The sequence below is a fragment of the Typha latifolia genome, chromosome 5 (genome assembly GCF_019914945.1).
Source record: "Typha latifolia isolate L0001 chromosome 5, TyphaL0001v2, whole genome shotgun sequence".
Lineage (NCBI taxonomy): Eukaryota > Viridiplantae > Streptophyta > Magnoliopsida > Poales > Typhaceae > Typha > Typha latifolia.
Genome location: NC_133090.1, coordinates 3,790,018 through 3,816,495, shown reverse-complemented (window position 1 = coordinate 3,816,495; position 26,478 = coordinate 3,790,018). Strand labels below are relative to the sequence as shown.

General features: G+C 35.9%; 1 protein-coding gene across 2 annotated transcripts in view; it reads right to left on the bottom strand.

Moving 5' to 3' along the window:
- The window catches only part of LOC140788569 (SPX domain-containing membrane protein OsI_21475-like), a 30,762-nt gene extending 12,336 nt beyond the window's left edge, over nucleotides 1-18,426 (bottom strand). Inside the window, exons 1-8 of one of the 2 annotated variants that reach the window (XM_073137852.1) lie at nucleotides 18,048-18,426; nucleotides 16,475-16,545; nucleotides 14,675-14,795; nucleotides 9,836-10,147; nucleotides 9,536-9,640; nucleotides 8,987-9,441; nucleotides 6,516-6,817; nucleotides 1,018-1,199 (exon numbers count right to left, since the gene is read on the bottom strand). In XM_073137852.1, coding sequence (XP_072993953.1) covers nucleotides 1,018-1,199; nucleotides 6,516-6,817; nucleotides 8,987-9,441; nucleotides 9,536-9,640; nucleotides 9,836-10,147; nucleotides 14,675-14,795; nucleotides 16,475-16,527 — 1,530 coding nt within the window. In that variant the 5' untranslated portion in view covers nucleotides 16,528-16,545; nucleotides 18,048-18,426. Of the gene's footprint in view, nucleotides 1-1,017; nucleotides 1,200-6,515; nucleotides 6,818-8,986; nucleotides 9,442-9,535; nucleotides 9,641-9,835; nucleotides 10,148-14,674; nucleotides 14,796-15,717; nucleotides 15,737-16,474; nucleotides 16,546-18,047 lie in introns of those variants that run through there. The other variant, XM_073137853.1, reaches the window with a different exon arrangement.
- Nucleotides 18,427-26,478: the final 8,052 nt, after the last annotated feature.

Genomic DNA, 26,478 nt, shown 5'->3' with positions numbered 1-26,478 from the left:
TTTTATTAACTTGAATGAATAAGAGAAACTATTACCAAGTTGAAAAATAATGAGACTGGGTACTTGATAATTTTGAAAGGCAAATGAAGATTGGAACTCTTGTCATTCTTCTTTTTCCCATGTAGAATGAGCTCAAACAAGTGGAAGAACCCAAAAAGCTTGTTCAATACATTTAAGAAAGAAATCATAAATTCTTCCTAATCCTAAGTCCTACCACCACAGAAATATGGATATTGGATGTCTGCGGAACTAATACAAGTAGGTTTAATACAAGTTGAAGCAATACTTGTAAAAACATGCATAATATATAGCTAATTCTCTGCCTGATAAGCCATTGCATGCTGGGTTGCACATATCATGCCGACAACTTGCTGCATGAGAATTGTCATATAATCAAAAAGATAAAAACAAATTTGACAGTGATACAGGTAAGAGAGAGAGTGAGAGAGAGAGAGAGAGAGAAATAAGGATATTTTGTTGTAAATGCAATCATTGCCTCGATAGTTGAAGCGTTCCAGAAACCCAACAAATTTGGTCCAGATAAATGATATCGTCCATATTTTACATTAAATGTTATTAAAAGCAACAAATAAGATAATCAGCATAAGGCATCAGAATTTGGAAGAGCCTCCTAGAATGGTTTGGGAGATCAGAAATTTTCTAATTCTTGATTATAGAACATGTAATAGTAAGTGAAAAATTTAGGAATTGAAATATAACTTTAATCTGCATAGATTAGAGATGACATTTAGAAGTTCTGCATTGTTACTCTACAGTAGCTTCAATCTCAAGTAGGGATGATCATTATATTTAAATTGGAACAGTATTAAGATCGTAAGCAGATGGGCCAAAAATAGTTGGGACTAAAGGTTTGGTTCTCATTGACGTCCAAGCCATTATCCAAATTTTTGCACTCTGGAATATCTACCCAATGCGCAACAATTAGATGTACTATACATTGCTTACACAAAATCATATGTCAATCCATTCACTCGTGCTTAAGGTAGCATCTCAAACCTTTACTGATGGTGTAAGCAATCTGTAGGCTGAGCTAATTGAAGTTGCAGGTTTGCGTGAGTCTTCTGAGGCTTCTTCACTATCATCACAATCTTGGTCTTCATCCTCATTCTGTTTATTTTTTGAAGTCAAGAGCAAAGGCTGCACGAGACCATTTTCGAGTTCCTCATTTTCAGCTTGTCCTGTTTATTTCAAAGTAGGGCCAACTTGATTAGGCATCTAAATATCATTACTAAAGCATCACTAACTTATTATCATCTCAAAATAATTTACCAAGAATAATACTACTACTGAATGTTAACAACGCTGATGAACAACATCATATTCTGAAAGCTTATCCCACATTGCTTATTTGACATTTTGATTAAATTCTAACAAGCTCCTAGATAATGCAAGAAACCAAAACATCTCGCATCAACTCAACGATCAACCAATTATGCTTGCTACATATTTGCATAATAGTATTTATGAGATTACTTTTCCATTCCACTAGTTTGATTGCAATGTTCATTGCCTAGCCACATATGAGGATGCTGAATAATAAAATTGATTAACATCACTTGCCTACATTTTCTCATCGAAGTCATATACTATAAATACATATCTATCTTAAGTTGAACTTTCATTTATATCAATTTCACAGTATAATAGCTTTCATAAAAACTAGATCAACTAAGGTAGGGTAGTGACATAAATAAGGTAATCTAATCATATGTTCATCGAAATTTTATTATATGGTAAAATATATATGTAAAAAAATGTAAGGATTCCACTGTAGTATGTTGTAAATATTCTTCGGTTATTGACTTATTTCTCCACTTGTTACTTTGTACAAAGAGTATCAAAAAGAATGAAAGAGACCTCAAAGTAGAATTGTTTGAAATAAGATATGCTCAATTTCTAGTGGCACACACCGACATGGATGGCCATGGGGATGAGAGAGTATCGAGATGCTCCCCCTATAATGGTGCTGTTAACTCACTAGCACAAGATGTATTACCCCATGCTGATCGTGTTGATTGGCATCAATGTATGGTTCTAAGATCAGAGGATGCCTCAGCACATGAGGCTAGTGCATAACTAGGGTTGTCAAAGAGAAGATGTACGCAGCCTTAGCATTATTCCCAAGAAGGTCGTTTTCTGACTTCAACCATGACCTCTTAGATGCAAGGGACAAGCTGTACTGCCACACTAAGTGATGCTCTATTCAAAGATCCAAGGATTCCACAATAAAATACTCCACTTTTAACCATCAACAGTAACTCCTGATGATGAGAATGGATCGACTTAAATCTGGCAGTCATGAGTAGCCCAACATAACAATAAGCATCTCTTTTATAGAATAATGAGGCAGGGCTGCTGTGCTAGCTGCGTAGGAGCAAAAGAGTGCTTTGGCCAAAACATCTCTTTCTTTATAGATTCTAAGGTTCAATTAGTAAACATTTTGTTTGATCATATCTCTAGAAAGAAGAGCAAAGTTACAAGGAAAAAGAGGATGATCCAATGAATAAAGGAAAGGGATTCCAAAGCAAACTTGGAATTAGACCAGTCATGCGTAAAGACTCATCAGACCCTCATACTTTTTTATATCAAGGCATAACGGAACTAGTTACCCATTGGAATTTGGAAGTGCAATATTTTGTAATGGCAAATTCATGAACACAAAACACTAGTGAATATGATATACAATCTAAGATTTTATATACAATCAACTCATACTATTTATGGAAGACTTGTACATGCAAAGATATCAAAGAACATATTTAAAATCAAGTTAAATTCAACAGTTTTGCATAATAGGATCAAATCGATATATTTCATTCAGAACTGCTGAAGAACTTCAGTTCGGTTAGAACTGATTATGCAGAACAACTATAGAAAATTTGAAATCTATAAAACTTGGTTGTTTCTTTTGGTGATTCTCCTACTATGAAATAGAGATATTCTTCCACAATTATAAAAGGATATCAGAGGCTAGAACAACTCAAAGAAACTCAAAGGTTCAAAGATCAATTATTTGAGAGTTCTACTTTCCTCAAAGAGTTTATTTTCTACCGTTTAGGAAAGTTTTCTTTTGTCCATTGCTTGGAGATTGACATCTATGTATTGAAACAGCGCAGGAGCCTAAACATCATTGGACATGTCTACTATTTTCAGTGAGTGATCCATGCCGAATTAAGGGCAATCTACTTTCACTAAGCGTGTGTTTAATTGCTAGAAACTAGAGCTCAATGAACAATTAGAATGTAACGACTATTGATGTAACGGCTATTGAAGAAAGCAAGACGTCAACTCCATACAAGTAGAACAATTGGTAGATAATTTGCAAACTTAAGAGTCTACGACTTTCTAAAACGATAAAAGGTCTCTTTCTTCTCATAAACGAAAGCTTAAATTTTGAAGATGAAATTGATCTTGAAAGTGAAGAAATTTAAGAAGTTTTTAAGAATTCTAATTTAAGTGCAAGTCACACAAAAGGAAAACACACTTAAAAAGGAAAGAATTCAAATGACTCCTCCACTACACCTACTCCTAAATCAAATTTCAAACTTCGAGGAGAACAAGTCAAATGTTATGAGTGCCAAGGCAATGGACATGTAAGAACAGAAAAAAAAGGGGTCACACGTACAATGCACACCATCTCACTTCTCCTTCACAGTTATGCGACGAAGGAGTGGCCAACAGATTTTGGCCACTCCAAATCCGAATTTGATCTCAAGTATAGGTTTAAAAACATATACTATAAATTAAAACCCTAACCCTAGTATACGTTGCTCTCTCTCTCTCTCCTCTTCCCGTCGGAATCGTCGTCGTGGAATCAGACTGCCAGAGCGTCGTCAGAGCAATCAGAGACCACCACGTGACTCCTCGGTAAGCCCTCTCCCACCCCTCAAATTTAATTTAAGTTTAATAGGTTAAAATAGAAATACCTAACTTACAAGATCGCAGCTTCATCGGCTAATCGGGTCAACCGGTAGCCTCGGGTCATTGTCGCTCGTGCACAGGAGCTCCACATCGATGGCCTCGTGCCATTGCTACCTTCATAGAGAGCTCTCATGGCTCAGATTGCCACCGGCCAAGGAATTAGGCCGTTGGTCATCGCTGGTGGCTTCTCCTCCACCTCGTGGAGTCGGCATAGTCACGAGGAGGGCTTTGGTGAGGTCAGCAAACTGCCAACGACAGTGATCGCCGGCAATTTTCTCTCTCCCTTCCCTTTCCTCCCTCTCTTCCTGGTCCAATTCAAAGTTGTTGATGTTTATACTTCTTTCTCCCTCATCGATCTCATCAGGTCAACCTGAGCCCAACCTTTTCTTCTCTCGAGATCGGGTCTGGATTGCAGACCTGACCCGACCTTTTAATAGTAAGTTGTGGGCTGTAGGCTGACCTGCAGCCTAGTCTTTCATTGGTCAAAATTGATGTAGAAACATATTAGATTCAACGATGGCCGTGGCCGTGGCCGTGCCGTAAGAGAATGAGAGAAAGATATACTCACCTTTGCCATTGTAGTCGCCGTCGCCATCGTTCACCGATCGCCGATCGCCGCCTGCTTCGTGCCCTAGCCCCCAAGAGAGAAGAGAGATCGAGACAGAGAGATCGAGAGAGAGAGAGAGATCGGGAGAGGGTTAAAAACTTAAGTTGCGATCGGCGAGCGGCGAGCAGCGGGTAGCGATCGACGACAAGGTTGATGGTGAGCGGTGATGCATTAGGAAGTGCCACGTGCCGGTACACCGCCGGCACGGCAAGTGCCGACCAGCACGGTCATCCTTGATTATATTAACTCTATATTAGTTGGTTTGAACCAAAATTTTACAAATTTAGCTAAAATTTCTGCATAATTAGATTTTCCCAAATTTTAAAAATCCAAATTAATGTCAAATTCATTGAAATTGGATGAGAATTAGTACAAGAACATATTAGATTTATTTCATATGAGTTAATATGAGTTCATCATCATTACCGTCATATCAACCACATATTTACTATACTTTATATCCACAATCTGCATATACTTACGATGTACATGTACTTGTGCTGGTGCCAGTTGTTCCCATGCATGTTCAATATTCATATCATATCATAGGAGAAATACAGAATTTTTATTTATATGAATACTATGTGACATTATAATGAACAATATTATCAGTAGATGAGTTTTGAAGAATATCGATAGTATTTAATATAATATTCTCGTGTTATTCTTGTACCGACAAATGAAGTCTTTAATCCTCCTCATCATTCTATATCTAGATATTAATTTTAATTATTGAACTATTATCAATTAATATTATGTGTTGAGTATTATTATGTGTTCAATTATATAATAAAGTATTTAATTATATTATAAAGTGTTCAATCATTAATATTAGTTTTAATGAATGTATTCAATCATATTATGTGTTGAATAATATTTATATTTAACTTTTATTTTATCTTAAATAAAATAGATAATTTACAAAAATAATCTAAAGATAAAGTACTATTATGTAGATTTTAATACATATATTTAAGCCATAAACCAAAGATTGACATATCGAAAATCCAAAAGCATCTCTAAATATCCTAAAAATTTATTATAAATATTAGAAATGCGTGGGGTGTGACATGCCGATGGTGACACAGCACGGCCATTGTTGCTATGTTCATCATATCATTATTACTTGTAACTATATAATTGATTTGGCCATTTGGGTAAACAAAAGGTCTTCATTTATGCTCCTGAAATTGTTCCAAAGTTTGCTTTTAGATAGTTTGACGACAAGCATAAGTCATTTAGTGTTATTCCTAAATGCCTATAAGTGTCTAGGAAGTTGATGGAAAACTCTGTCCGGGGACTTATCAGCCACATTCACAACCTTGATAACAATAAGAGATACATTTATCAAGAGAACCAAAGTACAAATTCCACAAATTTGAGTAGCCACCATAGTTTATGGGAACTGATCAAGGTGACTTCCATTTATCATATACTTAATGCTCACTAACCAAATTATATTTATACAGGACTAAGATAAATGTGTTATGCTGTATATGCAGCATATACAGCATATCAGTCTCATTAAAATGTTATGCAGCCAAGAACGTACTCCCAGGTCTACTTAGATGATCAGTTAGAGCCATGATGATCATCCATATGATATGTCTTGTAATTTGAAGTAGCTAATATTCACAACAAGAATGACACCAGTATAGCCTATATAAGAAACAAGTTCGGCATCTTGCACAAATAGAACACAAATATAAAGAGGAAATGCATACTAAGAGAATTCCATTACTAACAAGAGTAAGTGAATGATGGCCTTGACCATTAGGAAAACCATTTCTTTGTTCTTTTCTACAGGCATGAGTGATGACATGAGTATAAGATTTTTGATTCGGAGATCAAACACCATAAATCGATTCCTTTTATATCTAACATTGAAAGATAGCACAAGTTTTGATTAACCCAAGTCATGAATACTGCAAAGTGAAACGGAATAGTTATAGTAAATTATACATACCAGAAGCTGAATCCTCTGCAACATTGTTCACTTCACTATCACGAACTGGCTCTTTGAATGAAATCCACAACCAAATTAAATACGCAAGCCAAGCAAAAGCCATTACCCAACCAGGTAAAGTGTTTGCATTAATAGTAAAAACATATAGCTTGAAATTAGATTGAAGTAATCCAGCAAGTGCAGGACCACAAGCCATGCCAAGAGCACTTGCACTAACGAATCCTGCAGAAGCTTGCATCCGGATTTTAGCAGGAACACAATCACTGATGTACCTGCGATTGACTGCCCGCGCAGAACCCATCCTACATTCCAGTATAATTGATCATATAAACATGATTCATGATGAATTATAACATTAAAAACATGCCCACGTGTAAACAGAACCAATACGTATTATTCAGGTCAAAGATCAAGAAAAACATTGAAAGATGATGTAGTAGTACCTTCATATACAACAGAAACAGAAATTAGTACAAATTACTAAACAAAGAAAAATCAAACATAGCAGAACTTTTATAAGAATACAGGAGCAATTCGTAGTAGATTTGTTACGAACCAAATCTGGACCGATCCGGATGTAAGAAAATGATGAAAATTTAGGTGGTGGAAGCCTCGTGAGTTAGGGTTATAAATCGGAGGTCAGGATGAAAATATATTAATAAAAAAGTGGAGCAAAGTCAAAATGAGGTAGAACGATAAATATTTGACATTGTGGTAGTCGTCGGAGGATGGCAAACGGCTAAAGGTGGTGGTGAACAACCGTATAGTAGGGTGACTGCTGGAGGAGGAAGGTGATGACTAGGGTTTGAAAGCTTTGGAGGTTCTACGGCTATGATCTATTCCTAAAAAGGTAAAGACAATCTAACGGTTACGATAAAATGATAAATATGATAATAAGAAAATAACTAAACTTAATTGATTCTCAATGCTTGGATTGGATTAATAAATAAAGAAGCTTATCTCCTTTATATATAGAGGTCGATTATAACGAGTCATACTCGAACTTAGCCCTAAATGCTTATATGGCTCAAACTAAGACTTACCTTAGAAACTTATATAACTTAATTGAACTTGTCGTTTACATGATTTAATTGAACTTATCTTAAAGACTTATATGACTTAACTAGACTTGTCTTAAGGGTTTACATAAGAGATAAACTTGAATTAATTAAAAGATAAATAAACTCAATTATTGAGCTCAATATCCTCATGATGCAATCTAATCTAACCCGATTCACGTCAAGATTAACTAGCTCCTTGTTGCAGTTTAGGGCCTTTGGGCTAGTGAACTAGGAAAAACCCAAACAGTCTCCAAACAAGAAAAGAGTATTAATAAGGTTGGACTATGCTAATTATTTCTTCACCAGAGAAAAGATAACTAGAGTCAGCTGAAGGTTAACCCTAAGATTGTGATTTAGGGTTATAAATTGAAAAATCTTGCAGATGACAAATATCACATATTGATATAAACAAGAAAAAAAATTCTAGGTTTGTCCCTTAACATCGTGGTCAAAGTAGCCATCATTTACCGTCATGGTGGATGATCCAAACTCTAAAGAATAGAAATAGCAATAGGTCCAAATGACAAACTTTATGTTAAATCTTTTGAAAAGGACAAGAAAGGAATCCAGATAAAGGAGAAAGCATGATACTTATTCTTTCAAGGATTTTGTCTTAGAACCACAGTTAAGCAGAGAGTCAAATAGAGTTTAACCCTTAAATTTTCATTTAGGGATGCAAATAGAAAACATCGCATATGAACTATTTCTCTCTTTGTGATACATCTATCACACATTGATATAATGAAAAGCTCAAAAAAGCATCTTGGATTTGTCCTCCATTATTTCACTACCAATACAGCCACCAGTTTTCACTAAGTATAACCACAACAAAAGACTCCAAACATTATGCTAATTTTTTTGTAGATTTAACACTTCTTTATCCATTGAATGCGTCTTGCTTGAGATTTCACAACCAATCATTCATCAGTAAGCTGTTCTATAATATCGAAGATACCAACAAGTACAGCAATCGCCAATAACAGAAGTCTCCTATTGTATACCAGTTTTACCAAAATGTTTAATAAACAATTAAGATTTTATCCAAAAATAAGAATTTTAACAAGCACTGTCACAACCAACAATTACAGTAACTAACATCTGATCTCGTTAATTCATCTGGTTTGTGGTGCATTTACATTACAATTTTGCATGGATCCAGAAGGACAATCGTATGGCATTTGTAACTTGTACAATGGAAACTTTCAGATATATGTTAAAAAATTATTAATGATAACTGTTAATGGATCCAGAAGGACAATGTTCTATAATGGACCTCCTGCACAAGAAAAGGTATATATGATACTTGTATATAAAAATATGACAAGATATTCAAAACAAAATAACAGAAATGGAACATGAGTTGGCGACTAAAAAAATATGCCAAATATTAGAAATGTCATTAAGACTTACCCACATAATAGACGACCAATAAGAAGAACTGCAATGGAGTTAAGATCATACGCCGAAGCATATAAGATGTTGCCCAAGAAAAGCGCAACACTACTAAATACAAGTGGTCTGAAGTATGACTTATTTGACCATGCACTAAAATAAACTGAAGAGAACACTTGTGCAACAGCCATTGATCCAATAATAACACCACAAACTGTGGCAGCAGCCCCAAGACTCACTGAGTAGTCATCCGCAGTTGGCACAACAATGTACGTGTTGACCATATATAGGAATGTATTTACCAAGTTCAAAATCAGAGACATAAAATGGTATCTTTCCTCCTGTATTTGTTCCTCTACAGCACTTGGAACCTCTTCTTGGGTAATGAGGGCATGTTGTCCTAAAAATTGAAGGAAGTTTGTTGAATGTGTTAACTTGTCTATTGAAGCATTTATCATTTCAATAACAGGGTCCTGCAATAGATGCAAAACAATATAGTTGACAGAAAATTCTTCATAGATGTCTTAGGTTAACCAACAGAAAAATTAATGATGAACAAAATAAGACCTTTGGAGCAGCAGATGGCTGATCATAAATGGAAAAATAGCTCCCTTGACGTTCTTGAAGATCTGCAAGGTTGCGCGACAAGGCCCCAACAACAGCCCCTAGTCCCTGTTTGTGGAAAGAAAATGTCTTAGAATATGAAGTTAATCTGAGTGACCAAATATCCATACAGAAGAATGAAAATAAATATGAACCAAAAAATATGACCACAAATAGAAACAAAGAGAAGACACTAAACAAGCCTTTATAATCCTAAATCTGTAAAAACATCTGACATTTACACCACGATGGAAATCACATTACCACATGTTTGAAGACCTGCTGCAGCTGAGAATATGGATGATTGGATCTACTAGTAACATAATAATCAGTAAACCTATATCCGAAGCGTTTATCAAACTTCTTCAAAATCTTCCGAATAGCAGTGGCATTTAGATCGACGAATCTAAGTAGCTTTACAAGATCCTGCCCAACTGCCCTATAAGCTTCTCGCAGCTCTGATATGCGAGATATATCCGGTTGCTCTGAAAGAATCGCACGCTGCTTTCCCAACTTCTCTATCTTGCTTGCCAGAAGCCCTTGTTGCTCCAAAAGAAAAAGGACAATCTTCTCGATCTGAACTAAAACAGAGAACAAGAATGAAATCTTCTTAACAAGTAGTTAACAATATATCTGTAATATCAACACTAGGAATCCAGTTCAACATGATTGGCCTTAAAAGAACACCTAAAGGAATTCCTCTTTCTACCTTAAAACCACATGTCATTAAAATCACAAGTATAGTTTATTTTAGTTTTAAAAGGGGAGACTAAAATCATCCAATTCCGATAGATCATAGATGAATTCTAGTAAGGAAAGCATCTTTCAAAAAGATATCACAATATATGAAGTTATGAACCTAAATTCATAGCCATTTCAAACATATAAAAATTTCTCAACAATTAAAAAGTGTGTCTATCAGATATTCAATGCAAAGCATTAACATTAAGTTATAGATATCTAACCAAGAATGGTCGTCCCATGCAACGGCCCATGCCAACTACCGGCCGGCACGGCATGACACGTGCCACAGCATTTACTGGCCATGCGCAAGAGGGAGAAAGAAAAAGAAAAGGGAGACTAGCAGCGTTTCACTCTTTATCGTCGTCGTTGCCGCTCGCTATCACCGTCGACCTCATCATCGCCCGTCACTTGCAGGCCTAAGGTCGCCGATGAATGCATAGATCGCTCTCACGTGGATGCCCTAGCCCTTGGCTCGAGGACGAAGATAACTCGAGTGGGTCAAGTCAGGTCGATTTTGAATAAAACTTAAGTTGCGGATTCAGAACTTAAGTTTCTTTTTGCCTAATATTTCTTGTGAATCCGAATCCAGTAAGATATTTCTTGTGGAGTATTATATTTCTTGCAAATCCAGATCCAGAAAGAAATATAATACTTTATTGCCTTCTGCATTCTTCTGCATTTAACCCCTGTAGAAGTAGGTAAATTCATATTTCCCCATTGTAAATACTCCTCAAAGCGAAACCTCCTACATATTAGTCTCAACTGCATTACCTGTCATAAAGTTGTTTCAATTTTTTATGATCCATTTTACCTTTAATCCTTTTCAAGACATTAATTAATTATGTTTAATCAACACACACACACACACACACCACCACCACCACCACCACCACCACCACCACCACCACCACCACCCCCACCCCCCCACAACACAGGAGAAGAAAAAGGAAAGGAAAACAATCCAATAATATACCTTCTCTCTTTTCACCCACTGGGAATCTCACCTCCATTTCTCCATCTTTAGCTACCACTCATGCTATCAATCCTCCCCCTTTCTGCATCCTATTTAACATCACCATCCTCCCTCTGGAATTCCATAGTACCTGAAATAACTACTGATAATTTCTTGTTGATATAACATGTTTATTTTTCTAATCCTCGTCACTTTCTCTATAATTCTCATCAACCTATAGCTGCTGCAAAAAACCCTTTACTCTCCCCTTCAATCCCTAATCAAAAGTTGTTAAGAACTTTAAGGACAACAAACTCATCAAAAGTACCAAGAATTGTCATGCCGATGACACATTCGAGTATAAGCTCACCTCACATATAGATAATTAGGTTTTTTAGAATAAAATGACTTTTAATAGCTAAAAGGAAATCTTCCAGCCCTAGATATTGCCATCAAACATCCAATGTGTAAAAATTAGAATAAACGGCATACATGCTTAATTCAAGTTAGAGGACAAAATTATTAAAATTTGATGTAGGTAAATGGCTTGAAGGCAGATATACTTGTATCATATAATAATTACTAATTAGTGTTCAATTTGATGGTTTTCTTTAAATTTCTTTCTAAGATTTGTCTAAGTTGTGGCAAAACACTAGGGAAAACATTTATTTTGTTAGTTATACTGAAATTTTAACCACATATCTGTAGTTGAAAATAACCCATATGGAGAAGATCATTTTAGATTCTACATCATTTAGAATCCAATTTGATTATCTTCCTATTTTTCTCATTACAAAACATTAAAATTAGGGCAGAAATTTTGGAAAACCCAAAATTTGCATTTACTGGTAAAATTTCAATTTATAATTGCAATTGGTCGAGATCAAATCTACTAATATCTGATGATAATTAAGCTCCATTTCTTTCATTATTTTTTTCTCAATTCAAGTTCAATAATTAATGGTAGGGGGTATAGCACACCTTGTGCCATGTGTCGATACCATATCAACATGCATCGTGCCAATCGGATGTGTATCGACTGACACAGCAATTCTTGATCAAAAGCAATTCCTTCAAGGTTTACGAAATAACAAGGAAGATCATAGACTTTCCAATCTCAGAGGGCACACAGTAGTAAACATTGAAAACACGGAGGCAAACTCGAGATCACATGGCGGCCAATAAGGATCTTGAGCTGCTTCTTGGAAAGAGCTGATTAAAATATAACATATCATCAAAATCAAGTCAACAATCAGGACATTAGTCATTGTGAACTTGTTGTTCCTCCCGACAGCATGGAAGAAGTAGGAGAGGGAGGGGCAAAATTATGTAGTCATTATAAGGACCTACATAATAGGTCAAAGATTTTTGATAGACTAGAAATAGTAAGATAAATAGAATTGAGGAAGCACAGAGGAAAGACAGAAATGTTGGCTGGCAACACTGAAACATTTGAGACGTAGGAATGTATGCAAGTGGGCGTAAGCCCATTCCCAGACGTAGAATTCAATGTGGCTGATTAAGGAATATAGGATGCTGATGACAGGAGCAGCAAGAAAAGACAACAATGACAGCAATAATGTGGGTCAATGTAGTTAGCAATTAAGTTTCAATAAGGATGAAAGAGAAGAATGAAACAGTGTGATTAACAGTATCGCAGGCTAAAATAGAACAAGAATTATGTCGGAAGCAAAGAAAAAGAAAGAGTGGGAGGAGGCTTCCAGCATTAAGAGGGGCACCTTAATACTCTTATCCATTCAAATGAAAATGAACCCAGTATTGCTTCTAACAAGTAGCAACAGGGTAATATGTCGAAAACTCACTAACAACTATTGTTTATTATATTGAAGCGGGTATTGTTCTTCAAATATCTGTGTCAAATAAGAGTCTAATTTTGTGAAGGCTTTAGAAAAAGAGAAACAAATATTTAATTATCTTGTTGAAAAATTCCAGAATCAAATAGATTATTTCAGGTACAGCTTACAGCTTATATCTTAATAAAAAATGCCTTTAGTAGGCTGAAAATCACACATACTTAGACCAAATCCATCTAAAAGTTTGCTTCTCTGCTTATTTCCACATGTTTCAACCTATACTTCTCTACTGCCGTCTAAACGCCATCACCCTTGTCTATCCCTCTCAAGTTGCCTTCTCTCTCCGCCTTCGCAGTAATCTGCCCCTCTCCTTTTGACTTCCCCTTCAGATCCACCTCTCTTCCACTTCCCTTTCACATCTCTCTCCCTTGTCACAGCACAAGGTGTGCCAAGAGGCACGAGGTGTGCTAGGCAAAACCCATTCACATCTCCCTCTTCATTTCCCTAAACCATAAACAATTAAGAATGTAAAAGCTCTTTGCTAGTGGGATCATTAACTGAGGCTGACAGTAAAAGTCAACAAATTGGAACAATGATACAAAGTTTGGTTTGGATTTTGATTTCAATCCTAGGTAAAAAAAGAAAAATTATTTTCGAGTTCCTGACATTTTCCCTATTTCAGCTTTGGCTTTAGCCTTTTTTAATATTAAAAAAAAATCCAGACAATACCAGAAAAGTGAAGGTTTAATAAACACAGTAACAACAGTAGGAAATTCCAGATAGCCAAACCAATAATGGATGATACAAATATTGGTAATCGATCAGTGAATGGAGATCAAATGGGAATAATCATGTTTATATGCATGTGTGAAAGAGAGAGATTAGCATTGCAACATTGGATGTATGCCTTTATGTTGGAGACTAGATGGTGGACTATATAATCAGCATCTGAAGGTTTAGCAGGCAAGTGACCAGGTTATGTATATCCAGGAACATGGAAAAACCACTTCAAGTTTTGGGTCTATTTTGCCCATATATTGGCGCAAAATGGTACTCTTATGGCTGAAACTCGCTATTCAAGATTGAAACCAACAAGACTGTTCTTGGTCTTGATTTAGAACAGCCTTCTGACTGAAAATGATGTATTTAGGCTGAAATTAATTTATTTTAATAAAACTTTAAAACACGACAAGATTTAGTTGAAGGAAACCAGTAGACAGTAGTCTATAACTCTATATAAGGCATAACTTTTATGAAATACCACCTAAAAATATTTGAGAGTTATGTTGAATATATATTAAATTATTAACTCATCAACATTTTGCTAATTAGAAAAGAAATTGCTAAACCAGAATTTATGTGAGCTCTAAGATCTGACTATAACTGAAAGCAAGAGACTTTGTATGTGTACACATGGAAACAAACATATATCAACTATTTCTTACTACTCTTACATATCATAAAAATGAATGAACACGACAGCAAATTAAGCAGCTCAACCCATGCATGCATGCAAGCAGCTATAAGCTTGCACAGGATTAAATCACCATCATCATCTATCTTATATCAAATTGAAGGAATATTTCGAAGTACCTGGTCATCAAGCATTTTTGAAAAGTCTTTGAGAACTTGACGCCGATCTTTTACACCTTGTTGAATTTGTTGGGCATATTGCCTTACTCTCTTCTTCATCAGTTTGTAGTTAATATAGTAACTGTATATAAAGACAAGAAAAGATTACTTGCATGAAAACTGAGAGTAGTAAAGAACAACAATAAACATCCCAAAAGCCAACTGTCCAACTTGAACGTCTGTTATGACCACCATATAATAGCAAACGCATGAATAACCAAACAGTTGATAGTACCATCAATCCATCATCATAAAGGCTCAAAATCAAAGTCGCAAAAGTGATAACCATAAGCAAGCTTAATTCCCAAGTATTTGATTCCTATACATCAATCCATTTCCTCTGTTCACTCTATGACCTTACTACCTTACATTTTTTTCGTAAAGAAATTCACCCTTGGATGAAGATAAAATCTGCATCTTCAAGTAGCAAATCTAACCCAAGCTCTCTATCCCCCGGACACCAAACAAGATAAAGAAAGGTCTTCTATCAATCTAAGCAACATCATAATTAATAGGTCTTATGTTGATTGAAGCTACCCGATATAATCTTTTTAGTTTAGAAGACTTGAAATGATAGGGCACAATAAAAAAAACAACCCTTTGGTCTTTATAAATTATCTTAAAGATCTTTTAATTTTTAACCATAGGAAAAAATAAGGCAAGAGAGGACTTTCATTATGAAACCTGAAAAGCAATTTGTGGATAGGAAATTCAGACTCACAGAAAATTGAAAATTGTTTGTTGCCCCAAAAATATGAATCAGAGGAAATTCTCCTCAAGGAGGGGTTAGGACGGGCAATTGTTCACTGAAAGAATCCTCCTTCAACAAGTGTACATAAATAAGAGACAACCTTAAAACCTAACATTGATCCATAATATTTGGAGTTTGGACAAAAGAATTGATCAAGTGTGGAAAACAGAAATCAAGGAAGTTTTCAAAATTTTAAGTATGAAAATAATGAATGAAGGAGCATAAAATGGGTCTTTACTCTTTAACATGATACCTGAGGCTTAAATATTTGTATAAATGTTGCCTTCCTATGAAATTGTACAAAATCCCAAACCAGCAATGATCAACATGCTGTTAATGAACATGATGAGATGCAGTCAGTCACAGTTTTACTGATGCAATTTGAATCAATTCTATGATCCCTAACCAGTCTAAATTCACTACGGTAATGTAATAACTAAGCTATCAATTGTTAGGGTATCTTTGACCATTTTCGCTTATTCTAACTGTAGTTTCCTCTTCCAAGTTCCAACTCTACATATTCTAACTAAGCTATCAATTACAGTTTGGCATGATTGGTTACATATTCTAACCGTACAAATTCCCACATTGTCAAATTGTTTTCCCTTTCTCTGCCTTCATGTCCCATTCTTTACTAAAGATATTCATATTTCTTCTTTCTTATTTTCTTTATGTTCTATTTCTTCTCAAAGGGCCATGGAATATTTTGGAAAAACAAAGTCAGACAGATCCACTAATGACAGATATATGTAGAAGGTTATTATCTATGAAGCAAGGACATAGATATGGCATATGGATAGAACATGATACAGAAATATGAATAAGGCAGATCTTGAAAAGCACGGAATGGTGCAAAAGAATGGGGAGTATATACCATACCTATATACATATATATAGATCCATAGTAAGTAATTTGGATTTGAGGTAATTATTTTGGCTAAAAGAGTTGCTAATGTAAATTGTACTCTAAATTATATAATATAACTTCTGGAAGTACGAAAAAAGCATACCCTTTCCATTCTTGAACCTGGTCGGCCATTAACTTCTTTCCAAAATTAACCATCTTGGCTTTGAATATTTTCTGCAAAACAAACAATAAAAATATATTAGTTTTGAACAAGAGCTAATCATTGTGCAAAATATTTATGTCTAATGCATTATCGGTTTAGGTAGAAGAGCAGGTGGATGCAAGAAACTAGTGGAGCAATAGACAGCATGATGCAGCATACAACATTATCATCATTCCTCAGAATCATTTCTTTCTAAAATGCTTTAGATGCAAATCATTTTGATATCAAGTTGATGCAAAGTTACATCAGAGATAATAAAGCATGACAAAGCATAAAAAGTGTATTGAAATGCAAAATATATCACTAGCACAATAGAAGATCTCTTTCTATTCCATGAACTCCTAAACTAGATGATAGAGCATCTGGACTAAAATGATTCCAATAACTTGGTTAATAGGTAATTCCCAATGGAGGCTACAATGACAATCCTATCACTGGAATTTTTTGTCAGTAATCTCAAAGGAAAGAATTCAGTATGCTAATGAATTCAACGAACAGGAGAATTCTGCAGTAGTTAGAGATAAGTTAAATTATTTTATAAAATAATAGTGTAGGATCAATTGGATTCGAAAGACGTGACATAAAATTATATCAGTCAGTCATGTGGTCAACCATTTTCCTGCCGGCATTAAGTTACAAGAATATACATACATGACCAGTATCAAACTATCAGAACTGCTACTTCATATTGCACATACAATGGATGCCCACTTTCTCATGAAACTTATGCAGCATCCAACTTCACAAGTGAAGAAAATAATAGGTAATTGCTTCACCATCTCAAGTTCAGGTGACATTCAATCTCATATGTCTCCCTCATAATAGAATAAAAAAGATTTATCTACATGCAACTAGAGTCCATGCAGGACAGCTAGAAGAAGCACCTGAAGAAATATTGAAAATTAAGAATCTTTCCATCACTTCTTCAGGCTGATACAATTATCCTCTTGCGCTACAAAGGTAGCGTTAGGCCTATTGCAAAACAGAGACCATCCTAAGAACGCTCCAACATTAAAAAATTGTCCACCATACACAACTCCCCTTCTTGCTATCGAGGAATAAAAAAATGTCAAGGATAAAAAAGCACGTGTAGTCTTTTAATCTCTAGTGAAGGTATGCACAGATCCAATTTTTGTAGAAAAATTATCCAACTTGCCCACTAGACAATAAAATGAGATTACAATTCGGAAATTTATGTAAATATATTTCTATCATCCCATCGGCAAGAGCAGCAGACAAAAAACATAAAACTATGTCAGCAGATAATTAGTAGAACTATAGAACACCCAAATCGGCCAACCAAAACGACGTCAGTGATCAAACTCCCACATTGCCTACTCAAACGATATATCGAGTATGAAGGCACAAATCCTTCATAAACATTAGAAAAGCTATAAAAAAAAAAAAGAATTGCTCCCTAACAAACCAAATCCGGTCTAGTAACCAGTTCTCACGCCAAAAGAAAATACACAAGCATCCATCTACATAACCTATGAAGAAGAGGAGTCCTTACCGGCGAGGAATCCTTAGTAGCCCGAGCTCTTGATGCTTCTCCCCGCTCGCTTCTCTCGTCGGATCAATGAGAGAGATAAGTGAGAAGGCCAAAATATCTTCCGATTGGACTGAACCAAAACTACCGAGAGATACGAAAGCAAGAACCGGAACGAATTGATTCGCAAAATCCACCCGTGAACAAGAGAGAGAGAGAGAGAGAGCCACAAAAATAGGTGAGAACGTTGGGCTAGGAGAGAGGCGGTGGCTTTGGGTGTCTCTATTTATATCCTCGCGTTTTGATCCAGATTTGTTGCTACTTAGTAGTTGTCGTGCAAGTGCTTCTTTTTCTGTTCTATTTTGGAGGCTTTGCTGGTTAATCAATCCTTCATCCCAGTTTTGGATTTCTCCAGTGCGAGTTTTTATTTTTTAACCAAACTATCCCAGTTTTTTATTATCTTTTTTTTTTTTTTTTACCAAAATGGCTTGGACTCTAAACTTAATATTAAAAGGTATATCTCTATTTTACTATAGCTCTAAATAAAATACTAAACTGTTAAGCATTTTTATCTGCTCTAACTTAGCTCAAAGTAAAACCCTGATCAGTTCAGTATTTTATCAGGTAACACCTAGTTATATATTTTATGTAGCATGTCTTATGATTCTAGTTAAATAGTCAAATATGAATGTAATATTCATATGAACAATTAGTATCACATATTACATGAGTATATTGTGAGGAAGGAGGGAAATGGAACCTGCACCTACCCCATTCTTTTGCCTTTAGGACTAAATTTTTATAATTTTATCAACAATTAGGGTCAACAAACATTAAACATATAGCCAAACAATCTCCCTTTTAATATAAGGAAAATTTTTAGGGAAATGTATTAAATACATATAAATATATTTTATTTTTAATATCTCAAAACACTCTCATTTAGTTAACCTATTCTCTTAATTACTCTTGCAAATAAAAAATTTAAATACCTAAAATAATCCTTCCTTATCTTAAAATATGATTCTGATTTTATGTTCCCTTGGCATTAGAACTTTTTTAAGGATATTAACAAGAATTTAAGTATTGTAACTAATTCTTTAATAGAACTATTCTCACTGTGTTTTTAGAAATAATTTTTTTTTCCGAGATACATCTACATCATAATAATCTATTTCTATAATACAAATATTATTCATCGCAATTATATTTTATACTGCATATCAACTAAATTACTAATTTACCCTTGATATCTATCTCCAAAGACATCCATATAATATATCTTTTTCAAATCTTTCCCTTCATTTTATATTACATCAAAGTTAATTATTACACCATCATTTTAAAATACATTAAAAATAATATACAAGTATATATAAAAATAAAATATATTATTTTTTTGAATTATTCATATCTCAACAAACTATGAACTTGAACTTGGGGATAAACATAACGTCAGTTGTCCGCCAATCAAAATAAGCCTTAGTGGCCAAATTCGACCCTCTTTGACAGGAATTTCGTGCCAATCCGTATCACAAACTTTGGTCAAAAAATTTATGGACTAAATCTATTAATAGTGGGTTTTAAAGAGGTTGATAGCAATGGTACGAGAATGACATTCTTATAACTAATTCTTCTAGTGTGGATTTCTTTCTTTCCCTCTCCTTTTGCTCATCCAATAATTGAGGGAAATATCGTAAAATAAGGAGCGAGTCAATGTACTTGAGCACAAATTATTAATGAAATAACACACTGTTGAATTATTTTAAAAAAAAAAAATCGAAGACTACCAGGTGGCAGGTGACGTGTCGCACCTTTTGGTGATGGACTACTTGGGGTATATAAGTTTGTGAGGAGGCTATTTTGGTCAAAGACTCATGATGTAATCTGGATTGACTGGTGGGCCCACATGTTGATGTCAAATCTCTTACCCTCGCTGTCATACGTCTCCCTCGGTGTCGTCGCCTTATGCTTCCACTCTGACATGCTACTCGTCCTCATGCTCTGCATCGGGATTTGCATTGAGGAGAATTTTTTATTTTTTTAATAAAACTATATTTTACAAAAAGTTTCGTAGGTAATTGTAACTCAATTTTTAGTTCATCCTTTTTTTTTTATTCTCCGCAACGATAGAGAAGATAGATGAAAAAAAAATAATAGATTGATATAACAAATGAGAAAAAATTATAATAATATTTTAATAATTTAGTTGACGTTAGTTAAAAATAATATTAGAGTGTTAAATTAGAATTATAGAAAAAATAAGAAGTCGAATTATAAATTCTATAGAATATAAAATATAATTTGTAAAACAAAATTTTTTATTATATTTAATTAAATTAGAGGTCGAATTTAAATAACTGGATACAAAGTTACAGAGGATTATAAACGTATTTAAAATTATATCTATTAACAAAATTTAATAAATAAAATATGATTTGAATTTATTTTAGATGTCTCTCTAATTTTATCTCTAACGAGGATATTTAAATATAATATCTAATTTAATTAAATATAATAAAATAATAATAAATTGTACCTTTAGTCAATACGGTTAATTACTAGTTTTGTGAAATTGAGCCAATTTATAGGAATTAATTAAGTTTTGATAGTGTACGTACGGTGGGTAAGATAATAATACACGTGTGCAAAAACCATTGGCTGAGTTAATCGCTCCATGGATTAGATATGCATAGATAGAAAGATAGTAAATCGCTTCACGGATTAGCTACTAATCTTTAATTTTTACTTCCAAAAGAAAATCTTTAACTTGCTAGGATCATAAAAGATCACTCATCGAGTTAACAAATTTTATTGAACAAAAATACTATCTCAAAAATCGATTCTTCTTATATGGATTAAAAGTCATTTAATCAAATAAATAAATTTATAACTTGCCTATTGTTATTGTACCCCATCTCGAACAATCCGTCTGTTGGATGATCCTAAGATTTTAAGTAATCTCGAAAATTAAGGTTCTAATGGATTTGGAATGAAATCAATTAGATATTCAAATGAAAAGTTATGATTAAAATAGTAGAGCAATGTCAGAACGAAGCAGAACGATAAATATTCGATATTGCGGCAGTCATCAGAGAGTGACAGAGTGGTGGTGGACGGCCATAGGGTAGGGTGGCTGCTGGAGGCTAGAGTTTAGAAGGTTGAGATGCTTCTACGATTATAATCTACTCCTAGAAAGATAACGACAATCTAATGGATATGATATTGGCTAAACTCGGATTCCCTTCAATGATAATTATTGACATATGTCCACTCCTATTTATAGGAGTAAAAATTCCTAGCGAATCAGATCCATATGCGGATTATTCGATTTATTTGAAATTCAAACAATAAGATAAAACTAACTAACTAATTTGACTCGACTTGACTCAACTTGACTCGACTTAACCCATGTAGTCGAATCGTAACAATCTACCACGTTTTTGACACATTGTCCTCAAGGTGACTAGTCTTTCATGTCCTTATACAACTTGTCGTGCCAATCAGTGGATTCAAGTTCGTCTTCCTCGAGTCTACCTAGAAACATGACGTGGGTTGGTTGGTGCTTGCATTTATGATCGGGGGTAAATCGGTCATCACAATAAAAACACAAGTCTTTTCTTGGATACAAAGCGGCGCGTGATCATCTGTCGGTTAGGCTAAGCCGAAGGTGCAGGTTGAGTCGAGGCAAATGCTGTCTCTAGTGGACCGTGGGCTTGGATCGTCTTTCTTCTCTCCTTGCAGATCTGGTTCAACTGATCCAACTTAGATTCCATCAGAACAGCTAAGGAGAAGGTATCGTCAAAAGTAGTGGGCCTCAAAGCCTTGACCTTAGCCTGAATGTCAAGCCTAAACCCACTAATAAAGGTACTCTTCAAGGCCGAGCCAGACCAGTTAGTGAGTCGGTTGCATATCCGCTTGTACTCCTTTTGGTAAGCTCGAACTGTGGTTGACTGGGTCAGCTTAGTCAACATAGCCCGAAAGTCCTCGTAATGGGTCGAACCGAATCGAGCACAAATCGCATCTGCAAAGTTCTGCCAAGACTCGAATGGTCAATTCCGCTCAGCCAACTGGTATTACCTAATCGCCATGCCCTCCAAGTGGAATGAGACTAGCTGGACCTTCTGGTTGTCGGGCGTGCCATGGTATGTGAAAAACTGCTCCACTAGATAGGTCCAATCTAGCAAGTCTCCTTTAAATAATTTTGGAAAATCAAGCTTGACGGTCCAAGCTTGGATCCCAAAATGTAATCTGTCATCGCAGACGAAGTGACCTCAAGGTAGAGGCTGGTCTCGTGGGTCATAGGCCCACGAGTTTGGCTCATGTCGCACCCAAGCTGTACAAGGGTTCGGCTTAGTCTATTGACACGGGCCCACCGAATCATTCCATTATTCATCCTCGGGCTCGTACTCGTGCTTGGAGTCATGTTCATATGTTCCAAACTAGTTCACATAAGGTGGTTGAACCGGTTCGCGAAAATTTGGCATGCCTCAGAAATCGTGCACTTCATCACCTTCATTCAAATAACGTAATCCTAACCCTAGGGCTAAATTTAAAATTTAGCTTAGGGGTGCCGCCATAGGTTACATATGGCGTGGCGACGGTTGGGTTCAGTCGTAGGTCGCCAGCAGTCGGCTCTTGGTTGGTCCTCGCGACGGCAAAATAGTTGCAAGCGATAGTGGAAACCAATTATCAAGCTTGGGTTCAAGTGGCTGCAATGGTGGCCATGGCATATTGTCGGTGGGTCCACCGACCCCCGGCGGCTACGGAAGGAGCCCGTGGCCCCACTACATGGGTGTAGTCGCAGCGAAGCAACCCCGACATAAGGGTAGCTTCCTACGGTCCTGGTTGTCGGGTTCGACCACTCGATGGTCGGCGGCGGCTACGGTGGCCACCGCTGGCTGGCGGTCGGCCCAAGGAAGCCAGTCGTGGCCGCCGATGGTCGTGGGAGTGTCAAACCCACAACCACCGGCCGCAAGTTTGCTACAGCGATAGTCGTTATTGTCGGCGATCTTCCGGCAGCTGTTGGCGTGAATGGAGGCCACGTCTCGAGTGCGGTTGGTCTGATGAAGCGAGTAGACGTGGCAGTTGGGGCCGGTGGGGGCTGGATCTCCGATGGTGGGAAGCTAGGGTTTTCAGCCCTAGCTTCCACCGCATGCGAGGAAGATGACCGCGGCCCTTGCACTAGCGGCATATCTAACATGACACCGGAGGCAGTGGGTGCTTGCAATGATGGATGGGCCTCCCTCGCGGTCAAAGGAGTCGTGGTTGCCGCGGTTTGGGGCTCCTCGACCACCCTCACAGTTTGAGTTTTCTAGCCGCGGTTGGCCGGATTCCATTGTGGCCAGCGACACCGGTGGCACAAGTCGGTGGAGGGCGGCTAGTAAGGCCTTTGTCAAGGCCTAGATAGAGTCCTTGAGGGCAGTTTGGATCTCCTTCGCGTTCTCCTTCGACTCAGCCAAAAATTATTAAAAAAAATACTTTTGCCCACACCAGTGACTCATCGTCGATAGTTGCTCACGGTGGAGGGGATGTCAGAGATACTCTTATAGGAACGGAGATGAGTTCCTGACCCTCCTTGGTCACTCCTTTCTCGTTCGTCTTGGATCGCATGTTAACTATCATCCGAGGAATGTTGGCTCCAATACTAATATTATGTACCAGATTTGGAATGATTCGTCCGTTGGATGATCCTAAGATTTTAAGGGATAGTAATATCTAAAGTTAAGGTTCTAATGGATTTGGAATGGAGTCGATCAGAGATCTAAATGAAAAGTTATGGTTAAAATAATGGAGCAATATCAGAATGGTAAATATTCAATATTGCGGTGGTCGTCGGAGGGTGGCGTACGACTAAGGGTGGTGGTGGATAGTCATATGGTAGGGTGGCTGCTAGAGGAGGAAGATGGCTAGAGTTTAAAAGGTTGCGATGCTTTTATGGTTATGATCTATTTCTAGAAAGATAACGATGATCTAACGGTTATGATAAAAGATAAAGACGAAAATAATAACTTAGCTAAATACAAATTTCCATTCAATGATATCCACTCTTATTTATAGAAGTAAAAATTTCTAACAGATCAGATCCACAAGCGAATTATCCGATTAATTTAAAATTTAAACAATAAGATAAAGCTAACTAATTAACTTGAGTCGACTTAACACATGTAGTCAGATCATAACACTTATTTGTATAATATTTAGTGCAAAGATCTAGAAAAAAACTCATTTGCTATGCCCACCTGCGTGTGTTCCTACCAATAATATCATGATAAAAGATTATTTTTTTATTTATTTTAAAAAAGGGGATTCGGTACCAATTAAGCTTGCTAAAAGTTAATTAATTATTTTACTATAATTTTAAATTATTTTATCAACGTACCATAATTGCATTATATAACAATCACATACAAGTGGGATAGTCAAATACTAATGCAGTAGTATATCTTAGAAAACAGTCATTTTAATAAGAATATTTCATAGTCCTTAAAAGAAAATTGAGTGGGCTGTCGAGTGGGCTGACTCCATAAGCCAGTTTCTGAAGCAATTTATTTAAGAAATTACGTGATTACTAACGTGGCAAAAAAACTGTAGTAAATAGGTAAACAGTTTGAAATAGAGATAACTAGGTCATTAATGACCCATGGATTTTCACCATGACTTTGTCTTGGAAACCCACTTATCTCAACATGGAAATTAGGATGGGAACCAAGAAAGTGGCTAGATTGATAAAAGACGGAAATTGAAATGATGATGAACTTGTTCTTGGATTTGGGCCTAACTTAGAAGAGCAAATTGCTGAAATTTACCTGCCTATGTGTGAGGTGAAGGACAGCTGGGCATGGAGGTATGATCCTAATGGTAAGATTACTGTGAAGTCTGCCTATAATTTTATTTTGGAAGGCAACTCAAGGATCTCTCGATTGTGGATAAGAAGTGGAATATGATTTGGGGCCTCTATATTGCCTCTCGTATAAAATATTTTTTATGGAAGCTCCTTGTTATGCCCCATCAAAGTTGGTCGAAATTGCAGTGCTAAAGGCATATGCAATACAAATGGTTAAACTAGACCCCATGGACACTACAGTAATTCAGCAACTCAATCTTATCTCATTACTAGGCATGCCTCAAGTTTATCCACTGCTGGATATATAAAGACAAAAGGATGACACCTCATCGATCTTATCTTTTCCCTTCTAAATATCTATGAAAGATATTTATTAGTGTAAGTTAGTAGCTAAATTTTTTTACCTATATAATGGACTTAAACCATTATTTGTATTTTATTTAAAATTTGAGTAAATGAAATAGAAGTTTATCTTCATCAATATTGTCTCTCTAAGTGTTAGTGAAAAATTTCTCTTTTTACTTTCTCTAGTGAAAACTTTCTCCATTTTTTACTTTACTTCGAGACTTACTTCATCTTGTAAAGAAGTTAAAGTGTCGCAAACTTGTCAAAATGCTCAAAAACGTTAAGTTCATGATATTATGATAGATAAGCTCCCTACTAAATATTGTTTATTAACTATTGGCTTATGTAATGGCCCAATATGTGATATTCGTGGTGAGGATGTGGACGATATTTATCATATCTTCATGCATTGTATGTTTGCTAAACAAACGTGGGATTTAATTTTGTTGTCTTTGTCACTCGGTTTATCATATCTTCACTCACTGTTGGACTCATGTCTCTTCTGGCCATAATTTCTGAAAGCTATAGTGAAAAAGATAGTCATTAGGCCAAGAAGACTTGTTACCAGATAACTTCAAATAAGAGAGAGGAAAGAAAAAGCCTACAGTAATTACATGAAGACATGGTAGTACATTCTGCTGTAGTTCAAACATTCCATCTTAATCTATTAGTTAATGATCTACTTACAATTTTTTGCATTTTACCTACATGGCCAACAGGAGGTAGAATTGTATATAACACCATGAATTATGGTGATATAGTGGATAAGAAAACAATAAATAGACAACACTACCAGCAATGTGAAACAACAGAAGTAATAGACAACCCTAATATCAAAAAGCAAGTACAAACTTGTGAGATAAAAACAGAATAACTGAAGAAATGCAACAAGAAGGTACCGTATACTGATCAAATTCAGTTGTCAAAATGGAAGAACCATCACCCATGTCTAGACAATGTCTACATTGGTTTTAAGTCCAAGAACCACCCTAGTCTCTTATCCTAGTTGATCCATTGGTATTTTTCAGTATATTATGTTGTTGACTATAGCTATTTACTGAAATGAACTCACTTAGCATAGCTCAGAGTAAAATCAAAGCCCTCCTTACGGAAATCTGCAAGGTAAATTATAAGTGTTACAAGCTTAAACTCAAGTCTGTGGAAATATTGCCCAGATGTAGACTTGGATCTTGTAATAACATTAAATATCAACAGTACATAGCACTTCAACATCACAATATTTGATTTGACAATGAGCAGAAG